A 20,799-nucleotide genomic window follows, 5' to 3' on the forward strand; every position below is an offset into this window, starting at 1 on the left:
TAAATCACTAATGGTGCAAAAACTCATCCCAGAGACAAGAGAAGCCTTGCAAATGCCATGGTGTTCAGTGAGCTGCAGCAGGGCTGGACCCCAGCCCATGTGGGCTCCCAGCTGGGCAGTGCAGCAGTGGCAGCCAGGATCACTCCTGCCCAGCCCCTGCATGGCCTTACCTGGCCCGGATGGGCTGGGAGCCCAGCCGGGGCCCCAGGGCACTGCCATTGCCCGGGGAGTTCTTCCTGGCCAGGGCAGGGGAGATGGAAGTGGTTCGTTGAGGCACCTGGAAAAGAATGGAGACATCTGCAGTCACCCAGTCTGGGCTGCTGCTCACCTGAGCCATCAGGAGATCACCTTCCAGCACTGCCTTAAGGCTGATTTACAACTGATTTCCCACTAAGAGAAAGGCAGTATTTAGGGCAATTATAAAATAAAAGGCTCTTGGCTTTTAGAAGGAATCACTGAAGTGTGAGGCAGCAGCAAGCTGCAAAGGTGCCCTCAGATGCTCCTGGCATGGGAGCCCCCAGAGCAGCCTGGATACCACAAACAGGGCACTTACTTCTAGAAGAAATGTAGGCACATATACACACACAAATATATATAATTTAAATCTAACAAAACCCATAAAAGTAATTTTCAAGTTAAAATTCAGACTGAAGTGCATTTCAACAGCCACAACGGAGGTTTTCTATCTAGCTCAGATACGACACATGCCAGCAGACAGAAGGTGTTGACTGGTGGACAAACAAGAGGGTTGACAGTGGGAAGATCCAGACTGACCCACCTAACACTGGGATTAAACACTGTGACCTTCACTGAGCTTTAGATGCTGCTGCCAAAATCTTGCTGCTGGCAGAATGGCTCAGCACGAACACCCAAAGGCAACCACAGCCCACAGGGGCAGTGACAGGAAACCCTGGAACTCTGCCCCATCCCATGGGAGCTCAGGCATCACTGCATGGCCACAGCTGCAGTGGCCTCAGCCCCCAGCACCTCAGGTGATGTGGAGAGGCAAGACAATACTCACCGTTCAATACCTTGCACCAGGTAACAGAGGGGCCAAGGGCTTGTCAGGATTAGCAAGAAAAAGAATTAGGCTTGGCTTTTTTAAAGAATAAACATAGATAAGAAAAGATTTAGAGAGCTGGCGATGCTTTAGAGAGCAGCATCACCAGCTGCAGCTTGTCTCAGTACAAAGCAGTTTCCCCTCCAGGCAGGGTACTCTGCAGTCAGGATTTGGGGAGTTTTCCACCTTCCTCTGAAGCATCCAGCCACAAGCACTGGCAGAAACAAGACCCTGGACCATGGAGACAGCCAGTCCTGCCTTTTGGGGCAGTCCTTTCCTTCCTGCTTGCAAACACATCAAACCCACCTTGGGCAGTCCAGTGTGAAGTCAGGCTCCGCATGGGTGGTACTACCAACACAACAGCCCTAAATGTGATCTGCTGGGGATCCCTTCCAGAGTCCATGTTCCCCCAGCCAAGGGGGGAAATACTGCATAGTGCTGGAGAACAGCAGCCATGGTCTCACCACGCAGGGCATCACTGCAGCTGAGTGTCCTTCTCAAAGGACTCATGGCAAAAGCCAAGATTAAACTGCAGGGGCTTTTTCTTAATTAGCTTAAAACCAGGCTGCCACCTTCCTGCACTATGGAGGAGCCAAGCACACAGACAGTTCCAGGAGCTGTTGGCTTGCTGCTCCCTTGAGCAGAGTACTGATGTCTCCTCTTGCTCACTGACAGCAGAAATAGGAGCATCATTAACACTCATGACACCAGCACAGATCCCTTGCACAGGGAGGCTTACCTGGTAACTGTGACTTTGCTCTTAAAAAGGCTAGTCACTTTGTAAGTACATAGAAAAATTGCCTCTCAGTCAGGGACAAATACTGCCTCCCTGTCACTAATCAATTTATAATAATTTCTCCTCTGTAAAAATCCTCCAGGCTGAGAGCTGATTCACTGTAAGGGGAACTTTAATGGCCAAGTTATAATTCTTCCAAAGTGAAGGTGTATAAACAACACAATCGAAATAGTGATCCAGAAGAATCCTAATTAAAGAGGTACTGCCAGACACTGCCAAAATGTCAATGAATGTATAAAGCTGCTGGAGCCCTTACAAGTCTTCCATCAAATATTGATCGCAACTGGAGGCACAGCCCTGGACTAAAAAGGACCCGTCTTATTGAGTATGACAAATTTTATGTTCCTATAATTCCATTTAAGCAGAAGGTTGTTTTTTATCCAAGGGAAAGAAGAGATTAATTTGTTTTGGCCTCTGTCCGAGCTCGAGAACTTTCTTTGCTGGAGGGCAGTGCTGTTTGCAGCTGTTTTGCAGCCAAGAGCAGCTCCCAGCATGTCCAGCAAGCCCTGCCTGAGGAAAGGCAGCCCCTGGGCAGGTCAGCACCCGCTGCAGAGCCTCGGGGGGGGCTCTGCTCAGCCAGAGGGACTCAGCTCTGGGGGTGCCTCTGCCGTGCTGAAAGCGAGGAGCAATTGTGTTACCTTTGGTGGAATGTCTTCCTCCTGCCGTAACCAAGAACTTCGGTCAAACTTTTCAATGCGAGGGGGCAGAGGAGGGTTTTCTGAGGTGGGGTCCGAGTTCTGCCTTGGCATCTCAGTGCGGTGAGAGGTCACCGTCAGAGCCTCCTGAAACCCAGCCAGTCCCTTTGCAGGCTGTTCATGCAGTGACTGAGACCCAGACAAGGAGCTTCCTTGGGATTTCACAGTGACCAGATGTGGAATCTAAGCACCAAGTCAAAACAGAACTATCAGTCAAAAGGAGAGTTTAATAAAAAAAAAAGGAAGAATTAAAAAAAAAAATTATAATTTGATTTAAAAAAAAAATTTTTGATTAGCACTTTGGATGCACTGAAAAGCCCCCTTAGTCTGAGATCAGCACTGCTTTGGTTTCAGGAACTTCTGACTTACATCACTTTAATGTAAGATCTGTTAAAAATCACACTCCCGCACACACCGTGCCCGCCCCAGGCTCTGCTGCTGCTGGACCAAAGTCCAGCTCCTACTTCTGCACCTCTGTGGTTGTATTAATGAGGTTTGGCATGGATTTTCCATGTTAAAAATGGAAAAAAACAAAAAGAAGGAAACTATAATAAATAATAATTGATTAAAAAAATCATCAGGAATTCTGAGGCATAGATGGCATAAAAAATATCTTGAGGAATGAGCTTCTATAGGTCTCAGTGTCTCCCATGGATTAGCCCTGCAGGTTAGAAGTGTAAGGAATACTGACATCTGTTCTGGGAAATCTGAGAAAATCACAAGGCTGCAGTTTGTGAAATCAGAGCTTCTTCCCAAGACTCTGTGAAGCTGCGTTTGTTTGATACAACAGGGTTGTGATTTTTATTTGAAATTTCTACATACATGTCCATGTCTCACAGGTACACGTGTATGCAGTCTCACCCACACTGACATGAGGCTTTGGGCTTCAAGCAACTCCTTCACAAGTATTTTATTGTCAAAAGAAGTTTTTGTAGCTGCTGATGGTATAGGATGCCAAGAAGGTCACTGAAAATTACTTGGTCAGTCAGAGGAATGACAGTGAAGTGGGGTTTTTCCCACTTTCTCAATGCATACAGAAAAAGTATGTATCAGGGCTTTCCTGCACATTTTTGTTTAAAGTTGGCTTTGTATTGGAGGTGCCACACGTGGCTGGCACTTAGCTGGCACACATTCCATAGAAAGTGCAGCTGAACTTGGAGCAAAGGCTTTGCACTTCCCTCTGAACTCCCTGCTGGAGTCTGTGGATCTGTGGGAGCAATTCCAGGGGCTGGACCAGAGCCAGCACTGACACTCTTACAGCTTTTGGTGGCACAGCACTTGCAGACCTCATGGCTGGGAGAAACTTCTAAAATAACCATGTCCCTCCTCTGTGACAGTCATGGTGATCTATGCCCTCTCCAGATGTGTTTGTGACTGATGTCAACTCAATGGAAAACCAAAACAAAACCTTGAATCAAAGCGGCAAAGAAAGCAAAACCTCTTTCTGATGATCCTCAGCATCAAAGCATCCCGGGTCTTTGGTACCAGGCGCTGTGGTTTCAGTCCTTTGCATAAACCAGATCCAAAGAGGATCAGAGCAACAGCTGCACTGGACCAGAGCAGCAGCTCCTCCTGGTCCTCCAGCTTGTTTCTAGCAGTAACCAGTACGTGATGCTTCAAAGGAAGGTACAAACCAGCGTGATGTTGCTAACACATGGAGGTGACAAGAGGAATACACTCATGCATGTAGATGCTGCTCTTACTCATGAATATGCTCAAGGCTGAGAAACCAGGGAGCCGGATGCTATTTCCCTTCCATGCACTCTTCCTTACCAGCACCCCAGGTGCTGGCAGGGGAGCAGCGTTACCTGCGGGTCCACGGGCCGCAGCAGGGGCGGGGTCCGGGCCGGCTGCACGCCGCTGATGCTGAAGGACTCGGAGCGGGGAGGCAGGTTGGGGTCAGAGATCCTGTTGGCCACCTTGTGGGGCATGGCCGGCGAGCTCTGGCGGTTGAGCCGGGAGCGTTCCTCCACCTGCGGCACACGGGAGAGGGGTCAGCGCCCAAACCTTGGCACTCCAAGGCATGATAAACACACAAACAGCTCTTTCCTCTTCAGGCTGTATCAATACTCAATGTCGTATCTATTGTATTCAATGTCGTATCTATTGTTTGATCAAGGTGGTGATCAGGCACACAGGTTGGACTTGATGATCTTGGAAGTCTTTCCCAACCTAAATGTGATCATGGAATCCGAGTCATCCATCAAACTGTGCAATAAATGCATATTAAAGGCATGAAAAGGATTGCTTGAATTTATACTGATATATAATATTAGATAATCTTTATATTAATTTCTAATATATAATGTTATATAATCCTTATATTAAATTCCGAATATGAAATGGAAAACTAAATAAATGAAGGAGAAAAAAATAAAGAAAAGGCAGGACATCAGAGAGATGTTCCTAGAAGATGACTCCTGAGAAGCTCTTTCTTCTTCTCACATGGATCTTTAAGCAAGGGGACCATTCTCCTCCACTGTTATAAACACCACAATAAGCAGTTTTGTTTGATCTGAATAAAGAATAAACATGGCAGCCAGAAAACTGTTGGCTTTGATCTGAATTTAGTGAGTCTGACACCTTGTCATGTAAGGGAGGGGAAAAACCTCTTTTACAGAGAGAGAACATCAACCCCAAAGCCCACTGCTTTCAGCTACCCTTGATGGGAACACAGTGGTTTCAGCTCACCCAGCCATGCCATCCTGCAGTTAAACTGTGCATTGATATTCAGGCAGCATATGCTATGCAGAATTTTTGATACCTCGAGATTTGATGAGTATTTTATTTATGTGTCATTAAAGTGTTAAACACCCCTAGCATGTCTCAATCCCACTGTGGATAATGCCACGTTAAAAGGCAATCTTGATTTCCCACTGCCACTATCTGCTCGCTCCAGTATCACCTTGTGGTAACAGCACAGCAAAAGATGCTCTTGGGACTGTCCAGCTGTCCTTGGTGGGGCCCTACTGACTCCACTGTTAGGCAGAAAAGGGGGAAAAGCAGCAAAACCTTCCAGGAGTACATCATTGGTCAAGTACCGACCACCTCTAATTGAACTGAAGACTCCCCAAAACAGGAAACATCATTAGCAGTGTCTGTGCAGTCCCAGTAGAAGGCTGCTAATGTTTAAATCCATCACTTAAAAGTGAGAGCAGGATAAAAGCCATGGGGACTGAAGGAGGAGTTGATGTGGGGTGCTGGCTGCTGCAGAGAACAGAACAGCTTGTGATGCACAGCTGAACCCTTAGTTCTCTCAGGGAAGCTCTGAACAGTGGGAAAGCACTACAGGGGCCAGGCCCATGTGGAAAATGTCTGATTGAACCTGTCCCTCCTTTCTGCAGAGTCATGTATATTCCTGCCCAAACCCATCCTTCAGCTAACCAAGCTTTCCCTGGATAGCTGCAACACTTTGTTTAGCAAACACTCATCCATAACAGAAAAGTCAGTAACAGAGGGAGCTGCTAATTACAGGACCACAGCTCAGAGTGCTAATGCCACATCCCTGGTTGGATCACCAGAAAGTCCCAATTTGATCTCCAGAATGACCTAAATAGTCCATAATTATAAGAGATGTGCCTGGATAAACAGGGCAGGTCTGGGACAGCACCCAAGCTACATCCCAATTAACTTCCAGTGGATAACCCTGCATAACAAGAAGATGAGTAGAAGGGGCAGCAGAAGGGAATGTGCCTCCATACATCTTGGAAGGACTATCTGCTCACACTGTTTCATTCAGCATCAAGAGAAATCCTTGACTGTGCTCTGGGGAAGCTGTGAGAGATGCAGCACAGGCTGGTTCCTCACCCAGAGCTTTTGTCATCACCTACAGGTCAATCCCTTAACCAGGGGATGCAGGAACACAATCATAAAGGTGAGTAGCCACAGCCTCACCTCAATGCTTTATCCCACTTCTGCAGGGTCTTTGGGGTCACCCTGTGAAAATGAGTGAGGTGGAAAAACGTGTGCATAAAGGAGAGGTGTGAAAAGCAAAGATGGGCACAGCATGAGGAGGGTTCAGCTGTGGTGATCGAGCTCCTGAGAGAGAAGACTTCAGACCAAAAAAGCAAGAAGACAAGGGCAGTATGAGATATAATGCAAAATCCTCAGGAAATATCCAAATAAGCTTTGCACAGCCTCCAGAAACTGTAGGCTGAGCACCAGAGTTGTCTTTTCATTGTTCCCACAGGAAAACAAAGTCTCAATATTTCTGTTAAATTAGCATGCATGGGCTGGGTATGGAAATTGCTAAACTATAGCAAGAACCATGGTAGGCTCATTAAGTATCAGCACAAATCCATCCGTGGAGCCAGCAAAGGTGGGCCTTCAATATATGCAGCAAAGTACCTGAATTGTGTTAAAAGTAGGACTAAACAGAAGATAAAATGGGATGGAGGCAAGAGGAGCCATTCTGGGAGATTCCCAAGGGTGCTTTGCTGAGGCAGTACATCAAACTACTGCTCCCAACAGCAGAAAGATGCCACAGCTTGGAGCATTTAATTAGAAACCAGACAGAGTGACACAGGTAAGGAATAAATGGTTTGGAGAGCTAATTGGTGGAAGCTGGAGAAGTTCCCCAACAACAGGAAACCTCATCTTCCCTATGATTTTGGCAAAGGGTAGGAGGCCACGTTCTGCTGCTCTTATTAACACTGTGCAGTTCCCAATGTCCTGCTTCCAGCAACAGCATCAAAAGGATTCCAGCCCCATGAAACAGAAGAAATGGGCCTTTGTGTTTGAAAGGGAAAGCTAAATCCAGCACTTTTCTCCTTCACCTCAGATAAAAAAATAATATTCCTTTTTACATATCTTTGCTAAAGTTTTGCAGACAGTGCCAGAAGTACTTTAAAAATGCTTTAGAGGGTTCACTTAAAGCCAGGCAATGGAAGACAGAGTTTTTCCTTGCCCACTATCTACTCTCAGCACTCCAGCAGATGGAAAAGGGTGACCCAGTTCTGCCCAAAGCTGCAGAGGCTCCATTCATGTGGAAGCCTCTCCCATCAGAGGCAGCTCAGCACATCTGGAACCTCATCTGCAATCCCACTTATCAAACTCCTTCTTTCACTGGAAGGGCTGGAGAATGATGATGCAACTCCATGAAAATCTATCATCTGGTGTACTGCCACCAAAAGAGACTGAAGACTGAACTGAAAGGTAACAAAAGAAAAATCCAAGCGTGTTAACAGGTGAAAAGAATTTTAGATACCCATGTCTACCTTTGTGAGGGTTCAGAAAGGCCAAGAACATATCACTGGCCTTTTCTTAGCAACAGGTAGCTGAACTCCTGGAGCATTCAATGCTGGCAGGTATTGTGGATGCAGCTGAGGACTGTCAGGAGGAAAGATCAGCTACATGTTGGATGCACATCACATGTTTGCAAGGACTAAAGGATGTCAAGCAGTGCTCCTGCTTAGTAGGAAGAATAGGGAAGTTATTAAAAGATCTTTCTGCCCAGGAGTAGGGTTACAAAAATAAACAAAAAAGAATTTTAGAAAAATTAGCAGCAAGAGCAAGCACCAGTCTTACTGGAGCCACCACAAACAGATGAAGGAGAAAGAGTTTGCACATGATCCTGAATCTGCACTGCAGACAATGCATGTCTTAATCCTTTCAAGACTGCTCAGACTAACAATAATTAATATTCAAGATTTCACAACTATTGCAATCCCTTTTTTTTGCCTGAAATTTAAAAACCAGAAAAAAGCAACCCCAAGGGATACAACCCTGAGCCTGGGGAGAAAAGCTGTCCAGCCCCTGACTGTGTGGAATTAGGGCTCAGCTAATAACATCACAACCATCACCCTCTGCATTCACCCCAACCCCTGCAGACCTGTGGACATGCCAGAAGAATGAGGAAATGATCTTCAAGGTCCATTCCAACCCCTTAACATTCCATGATTCTACATCCACAAGCCCCCAAACAGGCTGAACCCCCCCAGGAGGGATCCATTCTCCTCCTTGCATGCCCTCATGGAAAAACCTCCCCATTAGTACAAACACAGACACACTGCACCGAGCTGGGAGTGCTCTCAGCACAGCTGATGGCATCTCCTGGATCCCCACCCTGTGCAGCACAACCTGTTGTGTGTATTTCAGACCCAGAGATGTGAATGCAGACGAGCACCATCATCCTCCCTGCCCTCCCTTACCTCCTTGGCCCACGCTGGCTTCTCGCTGGCATTTATCCCTTCTTTGTAATGGTAGAGGGGTTTCTTCTCTGCTGGCCTCTGGTCCTGTCTCTGCTGCTGCTGCTGCTGCTGCAGGGACACCAGGTAGTCCCTCTCCTGCTGGAGCTGCCTCTGCAGCCTCTCCGCCTGCCGCTGCTCCTCCAGCTGCTTGCGCTTGTACTCCTACCCAGGAGAGAACACAGTGACAAGGTGCCCAGCCAGCCTGCAACCACATTTATCTGGTTGGGTCAACAACAGGGCCTGAGCATCTGAAAGGTTGTTTTCTGGCAGAGCTCACTGATTTGAAGGACTTTGGGGACTGAGCTGTAAAGCATTCCCAAGGAGAGACAGCAGAGCCAACAAATTCAGAGCTGTGACTCTGCCATCCATACTTTGCAGCCATTGACTGGTAGGAATGGGGGATGTGAGTGCTGACTTGTCAGGGAAACCCTGCAAGACCCACTCAGGGCTCACGTTTGCTTAGGAGATATCACTGACTTTGCCCAGGTTTTTCTGGATAGAAAAATGAAGCATCAATTCAATGAGGTGCCAAACATCACGTGGTGAAGACGGGGCTCGGAGTAATATGGTCTAGTGGAAGGTGTCCCTGCCCATGGCAGAGTGTTGGAAAGTAAGGTCCCTTCCAACCCAAACCATTTCATGATTTTATAGTCAGACAAAACCCAACTGAAGCCAACTCCTCTGTGGGACCAATTAGTTGATCCTGGGAAGAGACATACTGCAAAGCCCACTGTGTGATCTTTCTGAATCCCTACAGCTCTGTGAGTTTTAAAAGGAGTAAGTAATTTTGAGAATTCCTTTTAAAAGGCAATGGCTTGTGTGAGGGTTTTTGTTCTTCCTAAATAAAATAGCAAGACAAAAAAAAAAAAAAACAACCCTGTAGATTAAAAGAAAATGCAGTAAGAGTAACAGCTACCAGCAGTAAAAAGGATAACTCATACCCAAATTAAATAAAAAAGAGGACATCTAGAATGCAAACAGCACACAAGGGAATAGACAGTGCTCCTGCGAGGAAATTGAAACAAAAGCCTTCACTCAGAACATGAAGAACAGCATGGCAGGGTGGGTTTGATGGATGCAGGCACACAACAGCTCGAACACACCCCAACATGCTGCAAACAGCCTCCAAAACTTCACAGCAGCCACCAGGGCTGCTCCTCTCACGAGGACACACACACACCAAGGCTGCGGAGGGGACGCAATGAGAGCCGTGCACTATGAGGGGGACCCAGCCCTGAGCAGAACAGGATCCAGGCATGCTGCAGCCATGGAGCAGGACAGGAGGCTGCAGGTAGGGTGGTGACAGCAGTGTCCCCTGTGTCTGGGCAGGTCAGGAGGCACTGGGGGGACATGGGCGCATGCGGACGCGACACGGGCAGAAAGCGGCAAGCGTGGCCGTGGCCTCCCATTTACCAGAAGTAGAGCTTGCTCCTGCAACAACTGCTGCTGCAGGATCTCTAACTGTCTCTGCTCCTCCTCTAACTGTCGCCTGATGTACTCCTGGAGGCATGGGCAGCAAGGATCAAAGGAAAAAGAGAGAGAAGGTAAAAGAGCCAGTATTTCTGGAGAGGAAGGAGAATGAGGTGGGCACCCACATCCGCCCCGCCCAAGTGATCTGATCAATCAGTCTGGGCACCCTCCATCCCTGCCCAAAGAGCACAGGGTGTCCACCACTCTACAAGAATGGAAACCACTGGGAAATGGCAAACATTACTCAAGAGTAACACAAAATCTGACCCCAAGAACAAGCGGGCGTGGAAAACCTGCATCAAATGCCTTCACATCTGCGGGCCAGCAAGTGGATCCACACAGAAATAAACAGCAGTGAAAGCGACACACGCGGTGCTAACAATTAAGCAATTCGCTCTCAAGTGGTAAAAAATGAGTGTTTACAAGAAAATCTGTGATTAGAGGCAGAGGAAGCCGTGCTGAAGGCGCTGGCCCCGCGCCCACGGCGTTACCTGCTCGTGCTCCGCGCGCCGCCGCTCCTCCTCCCGCCGCATCTGCTCCTCGTAGTGCCGGCGCTGCTCCCGCTCCTGCTGCTTCCGCAGCTCCTTCTCCCGCCTCTGTTGCTGTGGGGGGCAGGAGGCACAGCTCAGCATCCCCACCCTTCTCCCCAGGAGCTCCAAGTCCTTTTTCTCGTAATTTTTGGGGTGTCCCCTTGTCTGCAGGCCCAGAATGCTCCTACCCACCCAAGGAGATGCCTTGCCAGCAGGCTGGTCCATTTGGGTGCTAGAGGGACTCCTTGATCCCACTCCATCCTCACACACTCTGGTGCTTGGTACTGGCTGGGGAGAACCCACTGCATCCTCCTAGGCAGAATCAGACCATTTCTACTCCCACCTGCAGATGAAGCCACGGGGGCAGAGCATGGTCCCCACATTGCAGCATGGCCAATCAGGGGGTTAATCAGGCCTCAGACACCTGGGAGGTACATGAGCCCATCACCTACAGGTAACACAGCCCCAAACCCACCCATGAGGATGAGAGCCAGCCTATTGAGAGGGACATGCATCCCTCTTTATGTTTGCTGAGACCAGAAACCAACAAGGAAGACTCAAAATCCAAGGGTTTTTCCTTTCTGAAGCACCAAATGAACAGGATTGGACTTCCCTTGCTATTTTCAGGTCATGCCTGCCCCACTTCTTCCTGCCTGCTCCACTCTATAGCACCTTTCCTGACAGCAGTCTGGGGAGTTTTGACAACCTACAGCCTGCTGTGAGCCACCCTGGGCACACCTGCAACCCCAACACGCCTGCTTTTAACCCAGCCTAACTCCTCCAGCTGTCCAAACCATGCTGGGAGCAGGGGCTGGCAGCAGAGTGCTGCAGTGCTGCTCGGCAGGGCAGCCCCTCACTGCAGCACCACATCCAGCATCGGCAGAGGGCACTCACACGCCGGGATCGGCTCCTGGAGCTGCCTGCCCGATCCACCACCTCCATCACCTCCCGGTGCAGCCACACGCCAACGGGAAGGCACTGCTCAAGCACAAACCTGCCCCTTTCCTCTTTTTCCTGTCTTTTTTCCTCTCTGTCACTGGAGAAACTGGCAATGCCATGCATTCACTAAATCCTGGGGAGGGCTGGAGCAAGCAGCTGAAGAGCTGGCTGAGCATTCCAGAGACCAAAACTGCACATCAAACTGCTGCTCTGCAGGAACCTGCACTGGACAGACGGATTTAAAATTTGTATCTATTTGCAGATACCTATATAGATACTGTATTTTCCTCCATAGTCTATATATTTGTATCTCTGTGGGGATATACATCTAGGAATATCTTTAGGGACATCCATGAAGATAAATTTATCTATAGATACTGTAACAAGCATTTCCACCAGGAACCAATGCCTGTAGTGCTGCTGCCTCCTCACTCACAGGTAACATCCACATGGACTCCAATGATTCCCTTGAGCTGCAGCACAGCTTTAGTGCCACCTATATATTTATCAGAGCTTTTCCACTCGCCCCAGGGAAGGAAAAACTGCATCCAACCTGAAATAACCTGCCAGCTGCAGACTGTGGCAGGCACAGTGACTGGCACTGCCCACGTACACGGGGGATGCACGAGCTACTCTGTGTGCAACAGGGGAATCTGGGCCTGGGTGAAGCTTTTGGAACCCTGCACTAGAAATTCCACAGGGCTCACCACCAGGACACTCACTCTGCAGCATCCTGTGATATACAGGATTTCTTGGCTTTGCCAGTGCTCCCAGACCTCCTAGGGTGATGGTCACTGCACCCATGACCTCTGAAGCACAGATCTTCAGACTAATGTTGAATAAATGTTACCCTGAGCTTCAGTCACAGTTGTGTCACACTGGTTTTGGGGTGGGTTTTAATGGCTGGCTTTTTTAGTTCAACTATCACGATGCTGAGTAAAGCCCATAATGCTTGTGTAGGATGGGCTTGGCTGGCAGGAGGCAAGGCCCTGAATACCACATCTATTTCTTAAATAAAGATCACCCAAATGGCCTTCACTGCCAATGCAGTAGGTGAGAAAATCCAAGTCCTTCCAGAGGAGGAGGCAAAAGTGATTTTCTCAAGGAAGGAGTAGCACACTATCCTTCCTGGCTACCATGTGCTCCCATGAGCTTGCCTCACTTCAGGCCCCTTTCCTTCAAGGCAGCATCTCCCCACTAATCTTCTAAAAGCCTATTTAACTCCAAAAATGAGAATTGAGACCCACAGGTACCACTTTCCTTCAAAAGGAAGAGAGCCTGATGCTCTTATGGATACTTAAAGGCCCCCTGCATCCTGCTGCAGCCAGGTTCTTGGGGCTGAGGCTCTGAGGAGGATCCAACACACACATTTATAGAGGCCAGGAGTGCAGCACTTTTGTCAAGTCACATCATAAGCATGTCATCTGTAGCATTACCAGCACCTTCAGCTAAACACTGCAGCCCAGCAGAGCAGGGCTGAATCAGCTGCCTTCCCTGTATGGCCCTGCTGCAGCAGCTGCCAAACATTTGGAGAGGATCTGGCACTGCAATGGGAAAAGCCTCCAGTAATGCCCCAGTCACCCCAGCACTAGGATGATTTGAAGGAGGGATTTGGATCAGGGAGATGCAGCTGAAAACAAGTGTACAAAAAAACCCAAAAAACCAACCAACCAAACAAAAGAAAACGAAAAAATTCAAAGACCTCTATTTTCTTGCCTCCTATTCTCCCTGTTTTCTGCCCTCCCTTTCTTACTGTAAGAGCACACTTCCCACATTTCTCTGAGCCTGAAACTACTGTGTGTATTTACACTATCCAGATACATTATTCATGCAAGGCAAGAGCACCAATTAATTAGGACTGGATTTATATAACTCTGCAGGTAAAGCTATATGTAGCTGCCTGTAAGCCAGAATGGGATCTTATTTGCACTGCACCAGATATGACAGGTTTTAAATATTGATGAGAGAAGACACACAAAGGCAAAACCTCTGGTGTTAAGGCCCTTGGAGGCCTGGCATGAAACAAGGACTTCAAAGAGCAAAGCTCACTTTCCTAGATCAGACACAGCCGGGGCTACGAGCAATGAGAGAGCTGCAGCTGCCCCTCAAACCCTGTGAGCTCAGAGGCACTGACACTTGCAAGAAAAAGCTCCTGGAAACCCTGGCTTGCTGCTCCCAAACACCAGCATGAGCCAGGAAAGAAGTGGAAGGGGAATTCCAAGTGACAAATGAAAACAAATATTCTAGGTGGTTGCGTTGCTGTGACAGGCTCATTTATCTGAGCCACCAGGGAAAGAGTGACTGTGGCTGGAACATCATCTTTCCTGACACACCAAGCACTGGAGCATGGAGAGGTGTTTCCCACTGTAGAGAAACTGGGTCAGAACTTGCCACCGTGGCCAACAGAGATCTGATTTGCTCTGAACCACTGCAGAGTTTTTACTTGGCAGCACCATGAAGGGATGCCCTGTGCAGGAAAAATGTCATGTTTCAGAAACTAAGAGCCCTACATGCTTCCTGACCAAAGAAAAATGAGAGAGACATGAGGTTTAGCTCAAAACTGTACTACAGGAGCTGCTGTAACAGCTCTCCTTGGAAATGGGTGCAGGAATGCTGCTGGAACCACTGCAGTGTCTCCATGTAGCACACAACTGTGAGGGGGCTGTCACCTTAATGACAAGGTTCCTAAAAGCTGTAGAACACCTGCATATGTGTAAGAAAACAACAAACCAGCATTCTTGATAACCCAAATTTACCTATAATTAATTGATTTTTTGGGGAGGGCATTGCTTTGTAAGAACTTCTAGTCAATGGTCTTCTGCTGATTAACATTTACAGGAGATTCAGCAAGTTGAATTTCTTGAACATCCAAGCTCTGTAAATGCACTAACTGAAACCTCAAATGAGAACAGCAAGATGCTTAGATTTATTTGCCTGGTACATACCCTGTAATGATCTGACCTTCATTTCATACCTAGAAAGAAGAAAATCCACAATCTGGCAGAAAAATCAGGTTATGTAAAGCCCTCTCTGATTCTATCTGCCTATTGCTGCCAAGGGGTCTGCACAGAGATTTGTCTTGCAGGATCCCTAAGGTTCCTGACCCCAGGATGTGTCATTCCTACAGCTCAGCTGGAGTTTTGGTGGTTAAAGCAGTGCATCAAGGCTCATTCTGTGCCAGCAATAAATGGAAGGCTGATTAGAGACTATATATATCTAATATATGTATATATAGGGAAAAATTAAAATATATTCAAGCCTATTCACCCTTTTGCATGACACAAACATTTTCTGCAGTGCTGTTGGATCTATTGATATTTAATTCTCTAATCTGAGGGTTAGTTCTCGTGCACATTTTGAATTCATGAGACCAACTTTCTGCATGAGGGAAAACAAAGCTGCAACTCTGCTCCCGTGAAAGTCCCGGTTTCAAAGCTAGCTTGGGCATTTTTACTTCCACTGCAATTAAAGACAGCTGCAAATCTAAATCTCTTTGGCTGCCTGAAAGAAGATTCAGCCTCAGAAAAGGAAATTGGTCAGCTCCTGCAAAAGGAGGCCCAAGTGTCCAACAGATGCAAGGAGACACGCAAAGGATGGCAGCAAGGTCTCGGGGGCACCAAAAAGTGCATACAGACACCACCAGAAAAAAACTTCCTCACTTGACTTTTTTCTACATGTATTTGGTGTTATTGTTCGAGCAGCATCAGGAGATGGTGGATTTCCCCAAAAAAGCCCTAACGTGGGAGGTACTTTGTGAGAGGTTCAGAAATCCCCATTTAGGAAGATCAAGGTGATAGAAAAAATGAGATTCCTTCATTTTGAGCTCTTCTAGATGAGACATGAGAAAGGGTAGGAGCTCTACCCTGCCAGTATTTAAAGAGAGCTTTGGAAAACCACCAAACAAACCTCCTGAAGGTCTGGACTGACAGAGGAATGGGCCAGTTATCCCACAAAGGCCTTTCTTCTGCTCTATTGCTGTGCATCTCCAGCACAAATTAAGTCCAGGCATTTCTCAGCTTGGCATCCTTCTATCTCAATCCTTTTGGAGCTGCACTTGGGTCCAAATGCCAACTCACTCCCTCAGCCTGGACACCTCCATGGCACTCTATGATGAGTAGGAGCTCTTTCTGTAAACACAGTAATATGTTTGGCAGCTTGAACAGGCTGACTTAGGAGACCCAAAAGCCACCAGCTCCAAGGGTTTATTTGTCCCAGCTGCTCTACTGCATTTTAAAGGTCAAATTTATTTTGAAAACACAGTAATCTGAGTCTTCCACTGGTCTCTTCCCCCAGAGATCTGCTAGTACCAGTGCTGTCTGCTGGAGGCACACCCCATCTTACTCAGACCATAAAGTAGCATGGAAGAAATCCTGTTCCCATTAACCAAAATAAATTCCTGGCCAAGAGTCATCAACGAAAGTTAGTGCAAAGCTGGTGTAAGAAAAAGCAGAGAGGCCAAGATCAGCAGCCTGGCTGCTGCTGAAGCCTTTGGGTGCTGCTGGGATGGGCAGGAGTGCTGCAGCAGCACTCCACAGCCATGGAGTGAGCTGGGAGCCTCAGGACTGCCACACCAAACTCAGCACAGCTGTGACAGCTGCTGTTGGCTACCTCTGTCTGCATATCAGATGCTTCCTCCCCCAAAATATCCAGGAAGAGCAAAGAACAAACCATATCCCTGCAGCAGCAATGAAACTTTATTTGCTAATGTCTGCATTTACACATTTTCTGGTTTTGCAGATTCAGGGCACCTTGCAGCTGGCAAAGCCACAGCCAGCCACGCTGGGGAGCATCTGTCCTCACCACTGCCACAACCCATCACGTTTGCAGCATAAGGTCTGTACCTCTTTCAAGGACTCCAGTTTTAACCCTCACCATAGCAACTCAGCTGTTCCTGTGTCTAATAGAGAACAGAGCTCATTTTACTCTGTGACTGGATGTAGGTGAAGCTAAACCTGGCCAGATGGACTTGAGAAAATGGGAACTTAACAAGATGCTGGGGCTACCACAGCTGCCAGCTGGTGCCAGCATCTGCCCTGGTCCTGGCTGAGCTAGTGGGACTGATCACATCAAGGGGGGTAGAGATGATCTTCAACTACAGCCCCCCTGCCCTTCCCCACTCCCCTGACACAGCAGGAGCTTGCAAACATCTCTTGGCCAGCTCTGCTCCAGTACATCTCCCTTTCAACTGAGGTCCAAAAGCTGTAAGGCTGCTGGGAAGAAGACAGTGGGTGAAGAGCCTAGAAAGGCTGTTCAGAGCCACTAGAAAAGGCATTGGGTTTAAATCCTGGCTATGGTGGCATTAACTTTTAATGACTTGGGGACACAACAGAAAGGAACTGGCAGGGCCCAGGGGACTGAGCACAGCCCAGCCCAGCAAGGCAGCAACTCTGTAGCTCAGGGCAGAGCTCTCCAGCTTAGCAAAGGGATTAGTCCTTCATTCAAAACCTGCCTGGGAAGCAGCAAAGAGAGAACAATTTTTTCTGTGTGAAGAGAACGTATTAATACAGCAGCAAGCATTGTATTCATTACAGGATTGCAGCTAATCTGGTGTCTGCTTTTATTCTGCTCTTGTTCTGCTCCTGTACTGCTTGCAGCAAGCAGGCTGGGACAAAGACAGAACCAGGCTTCCTTACAACAGTCCTCACAAACATCCACTGGGCCAGGAGATTTTGGGGTGCATCTATGTGCAAGCCTTGTCCTCTCCCAAAGCAGCTTGCCAGCCTCAGGATGGGTGCAGGGCTCTAGTAAGGCCTGACCTACAAAGTATTGAACACTTTGTGCTCTGAACCACAACAGACCTACATATTTATCAGACTGAAAAAATGCTTTGCCTGGGATTTGCCTGTGTTGATTTTTGCCCTGGAGGGGTTCAGAGGACCACCTCGAAGAGGGGCCATACCATCCCCATCATCACCATCAGCTGCCTGAAATTCCTTCCTGTCTGTGCCCCTGGCCTGAGGCATTACCCAGCACAGGGAAAGATTGATAACCAGACTAATAGACCTCTTGCTTGTGCAAATTAAGGGGGTGGATGCTCTAATGGTCCATTTACCACAAATTCTTTTATCAGACATATTTGTGACCTCTTCAGAGGGCTAATTTAATGACCCTAAATGTATGAACCTTTCAATCAGTCATTTGGGCTGAGCTCAGAGCAAGGCAATGGATGTCTTTTTGCAAAACCCCATCAAAAAACTCAAAAAGATAGGGAAAAGCCCCTTTATTTTTTGGTGAACTTCTTCAATACAAGACTCAGGAGCTAAAGCAAAAGACAACACTTCCTCCAGAGCACATGGCCAGGCTGAGCAGCTCAGGGACACCCAAAGTCACATGGTCAAATCCTGCAGCTGGATTTTAAATGGGGTGGATAATTTTACGACCGATTGCATTTGTGACGGGTATGTTAAGACAAGGGTAATGAAATCTTATCCTTTGGGGCACATATGGATCATTGCACAAGTCAGGCAGGCATCTGCCCCTCCCCTGCAAGAGAAATAGTAATTGGCAGGGACTGTAAGGACTGAAGTTGAAATTGGGGATTAAATGGGACACAAACGGCACATGGATCCGAGTATAGGGCAAATGGAGCTTTTCAGCTTCTTGTCAACTGTAACAGTCCACAGGAGCAAATAGCAATAATGAACTTGACAGATGCTGGATTGCTCACCTCGACTAAATACAGCTGTCACCCCAGTCATGGGCTAACTCTGCTCAGTTCCAAGGACCCCTTTAGGTTTGATATTCCAATGGTTTATTTATAGCAAACCAGTTCCTTTACCTTCACAAAAGTTGGCAACACTTACTAAGGTGAGGAGAGCGGCTGGAGGATGGGGCTTGACCAGAGTACCGAAACATTTGAAGTTACAGCCTAGAGAGGTCAGCACACGACCTTACCCCAGGCTGAGACCTGCCACCAGCATCCTGCTGCTGCACCCAAAACCAGCTGAGCCCTGGCCAGTTACCTCCTCCAGCCTCCTCCTCTGCTCCTTCTGCTCCTCGATGCGCTTCTGCCGCTCGGCCAGCAGCTGCCGCTTGTGCTCCTCGTTCTCGCGCTGCTGCTGCTCCAGCTGCTGCCGCCGCAGCGCCTCCGAGCGCTCCTTGTTGGCCAGCTGCAGCCGCAGGAAATCCCGCCGCAGCGTCGACTCCCCGGGCAGGTTCAGGATGGAGCTGCACACACCACAGCCATCACAGATCCCCTCCCTACAGCCTGTGGGATTGCCCAGCCTGGCCCCTCTCCCCTCCATCCCAACAGCATCTGAAGGAGTTTGGGCAGGGTAGCAGCAGATGGAGGGATGGGGGCTTGCAGTGACAGAGCTCATGGCTCACCGGTCATTTACTCACTGTAAATGGAAAGGTTTCCTTTACATTAAGTTTCTAACCCAAGTCTCATGTGCTGCAGTGGCTGGCAGACACTATATTTAGCTGTGCACAAAGCACATTTAGCATGAATCATTGCCAGCTATTAAAATACTACATTATCTCAGTGAAATAATGGAATAAGCTGATAATAATGACAACAGCTCTGAAAAAGTCACCAAGGAAAGTTCCAGCCTCACGGTGCTTGCAGCAGCACCTGGGAGGTTACATGGTGAAAAATTACATGGAAACAGGGAGTTACAGTTGGATGTAAGGAATCACATTTTAAAGAGGTTTTAAATTTCACCTCCCATTTTTCCACATCTCAATATCCACATTCCCATAAAGCACCGTGCCGTGCTGCAGATCCCACGGGCAATGGGGTTTTCTTCCCCAGCTTTTGGTTAAGGTGATCCAGAGCATCAGTTTATACCCACGCACCAGCCGGCAGCAAGAACTTCCTCTGCTCTGCCAGGGAACAGGACTCAGTGCTCAGACTGTCCTTTTTCCATTTCCAGTTCATATGAGCCCATAATCCAAGCTGATTTTTATACAGAGCTAAAGGGATGTAAGGGCATGAACGAAATGCTGATTCTTACCTCGGCTCTCCAGAGTCATTTTCCTCCTCCTCCTCCTCACTTCCACTGTACTCATACTCTGTCTCATCTAGGAACAGAATTGCTCATCAGTGCCCTTTGCTGGGTTCATTTGTTTTTCCAGAGGCTGAAAACCCCAGAGCTCTGAAAGCAGAACAGCCAATTCTCTTTACCTAGCGTGACCAGGAATAAGCAGCATTACTGCTCTGCATTTTGTGGTTTTATGGGGGCCACAAGGCCAGGGAAACACCAGCACAGTGGGCAACAGCCCTGACAACCACAGCCCCTTGATGTAAAGATGGGGGTGTCCTTGAAATAAGAATTTAGCCCCATATGACAGTGAGTGATCCCCTTCTTCAGTATGGTTCTGCAACAAAAGTTGCACCACTGGAGCCACAGCCACAGGAAAGCGGGATTTAACCAAGGCTCTGAAGGCACCAGCTCCTCTCTCCCTAAACATATGCTCTTCCTAGGCAAATCCATGTCATTTCCAGGCAATGAAGATATCTACATAAAAGCTCACTGCAATGTTGTGTTACATACTGCAATTTCTGTTGGGATATCATCTTTATCGGATGAAGGGAATTATAGGCAAAGAAAGGCTCGCGTTTATCCAATTACTCTCCATCTCTAGGGTCCAACCTTCATTTGCCAGACTAAACACATTTAATACTTCACTGGGATCCCATTTTATTGTTTTGATTGTAGTGAAATCTATTACAAGGGGCTGGAAGGTACGCATGAAAAATTAATTCCGCTACCAATAAGAAGAGAAATAGCAACGTATTAATTTGCTGGATTCTACAAATGAGCTTTCAAATTAAAATTCAGTTCACAAGCAGCTGAATAGTTTAACAAGTTTCTTCTGCTATCTGATCTTTCTTACATAGGACTTTGATAGGGCCTGGAGAGTTCACTGAAAACATTCAGTTTAATAGATTATTCCTAGTCAGCGGAATTGCTCTGGGGCAAGGGTCTTATCTGGATGTTGGTTTGCACAGCTCTGCTCATCGCTGGTGCTGCAGGGATGTCACGTAGATCAACACACTTGGCATGAAATACGTGAGCTGGGGAAAATTCAGCTTAGCAGCTTCACCCTCCCACACGCCAGCACAGATCTATGCAGACGTAAATTTTATACACACGCTTTAATGAATCAAAGCTTAGAT

General features: G+C 47.7%; 1 protein-coding gene across 11 annotated transcripts in view; it reads right to left on the minus strand.

Moving 5' to 3' along the window:
- TNIK (TRAF2 and NCK interacting kinase) overlaps positions 1-20,799 on the minus strand; it is a 144,991-nt gene that overhangs the window by 26,333 nt on the left and 97,859 nt on the right. For 4 of the 11 annotated variants that reach the window (XM_079315043.1, XM_079315037.1, XM_079315040.1 and 1 more), the window contains exons 11-18: positions 19,634-19,700; positions 18,641-18,845; positions 10,701-10,811; positions 10,153-10,239; positions 8,701-8,901; positions 4,360-4,524; positions 2,495-2,734; positions 171-277 (exon numbers count right to left, since the gene is read on the minus strand). In XM_079315043.1, the coding sequence (XP_079171169.1) occupies positions 171-277; positions 2,495-2,734; positions 4,360-4,524; positions 8,701-8,901; positions 10,153-10,239; positions 10,701-10,811; positions 18,641-18,845; positions 19,634-19,700 (1,183 nt within the window). The remainder of the gene's footprint in view (positions 1-170; positions 278-2,494; positions 2,735-4,359; positions 4,525-8,700; positions 8,902-10,152; positions 10,240-10,700; positions 10,812-18,640; positions 18,846-19,633; positions 19,701-20,799) is intronic. The other 7 variants (XM_079315042.1, XM_079315047.1, XM_079315041.1 and 4 more) reach the window with 3 other exon arrangements.

Source organism: Erithacus rubecula (genome assembly GCF_903797595.1).
Source record: "Erithacus rubecula genome assembly, chromosome: 11".
Classification (NCBI taxonomy): Eukaryota; Metazoa; Chordata; class Aves; order Passeriformes; family Muscicapidae; genus Erithacus; species Erithacus rubecula.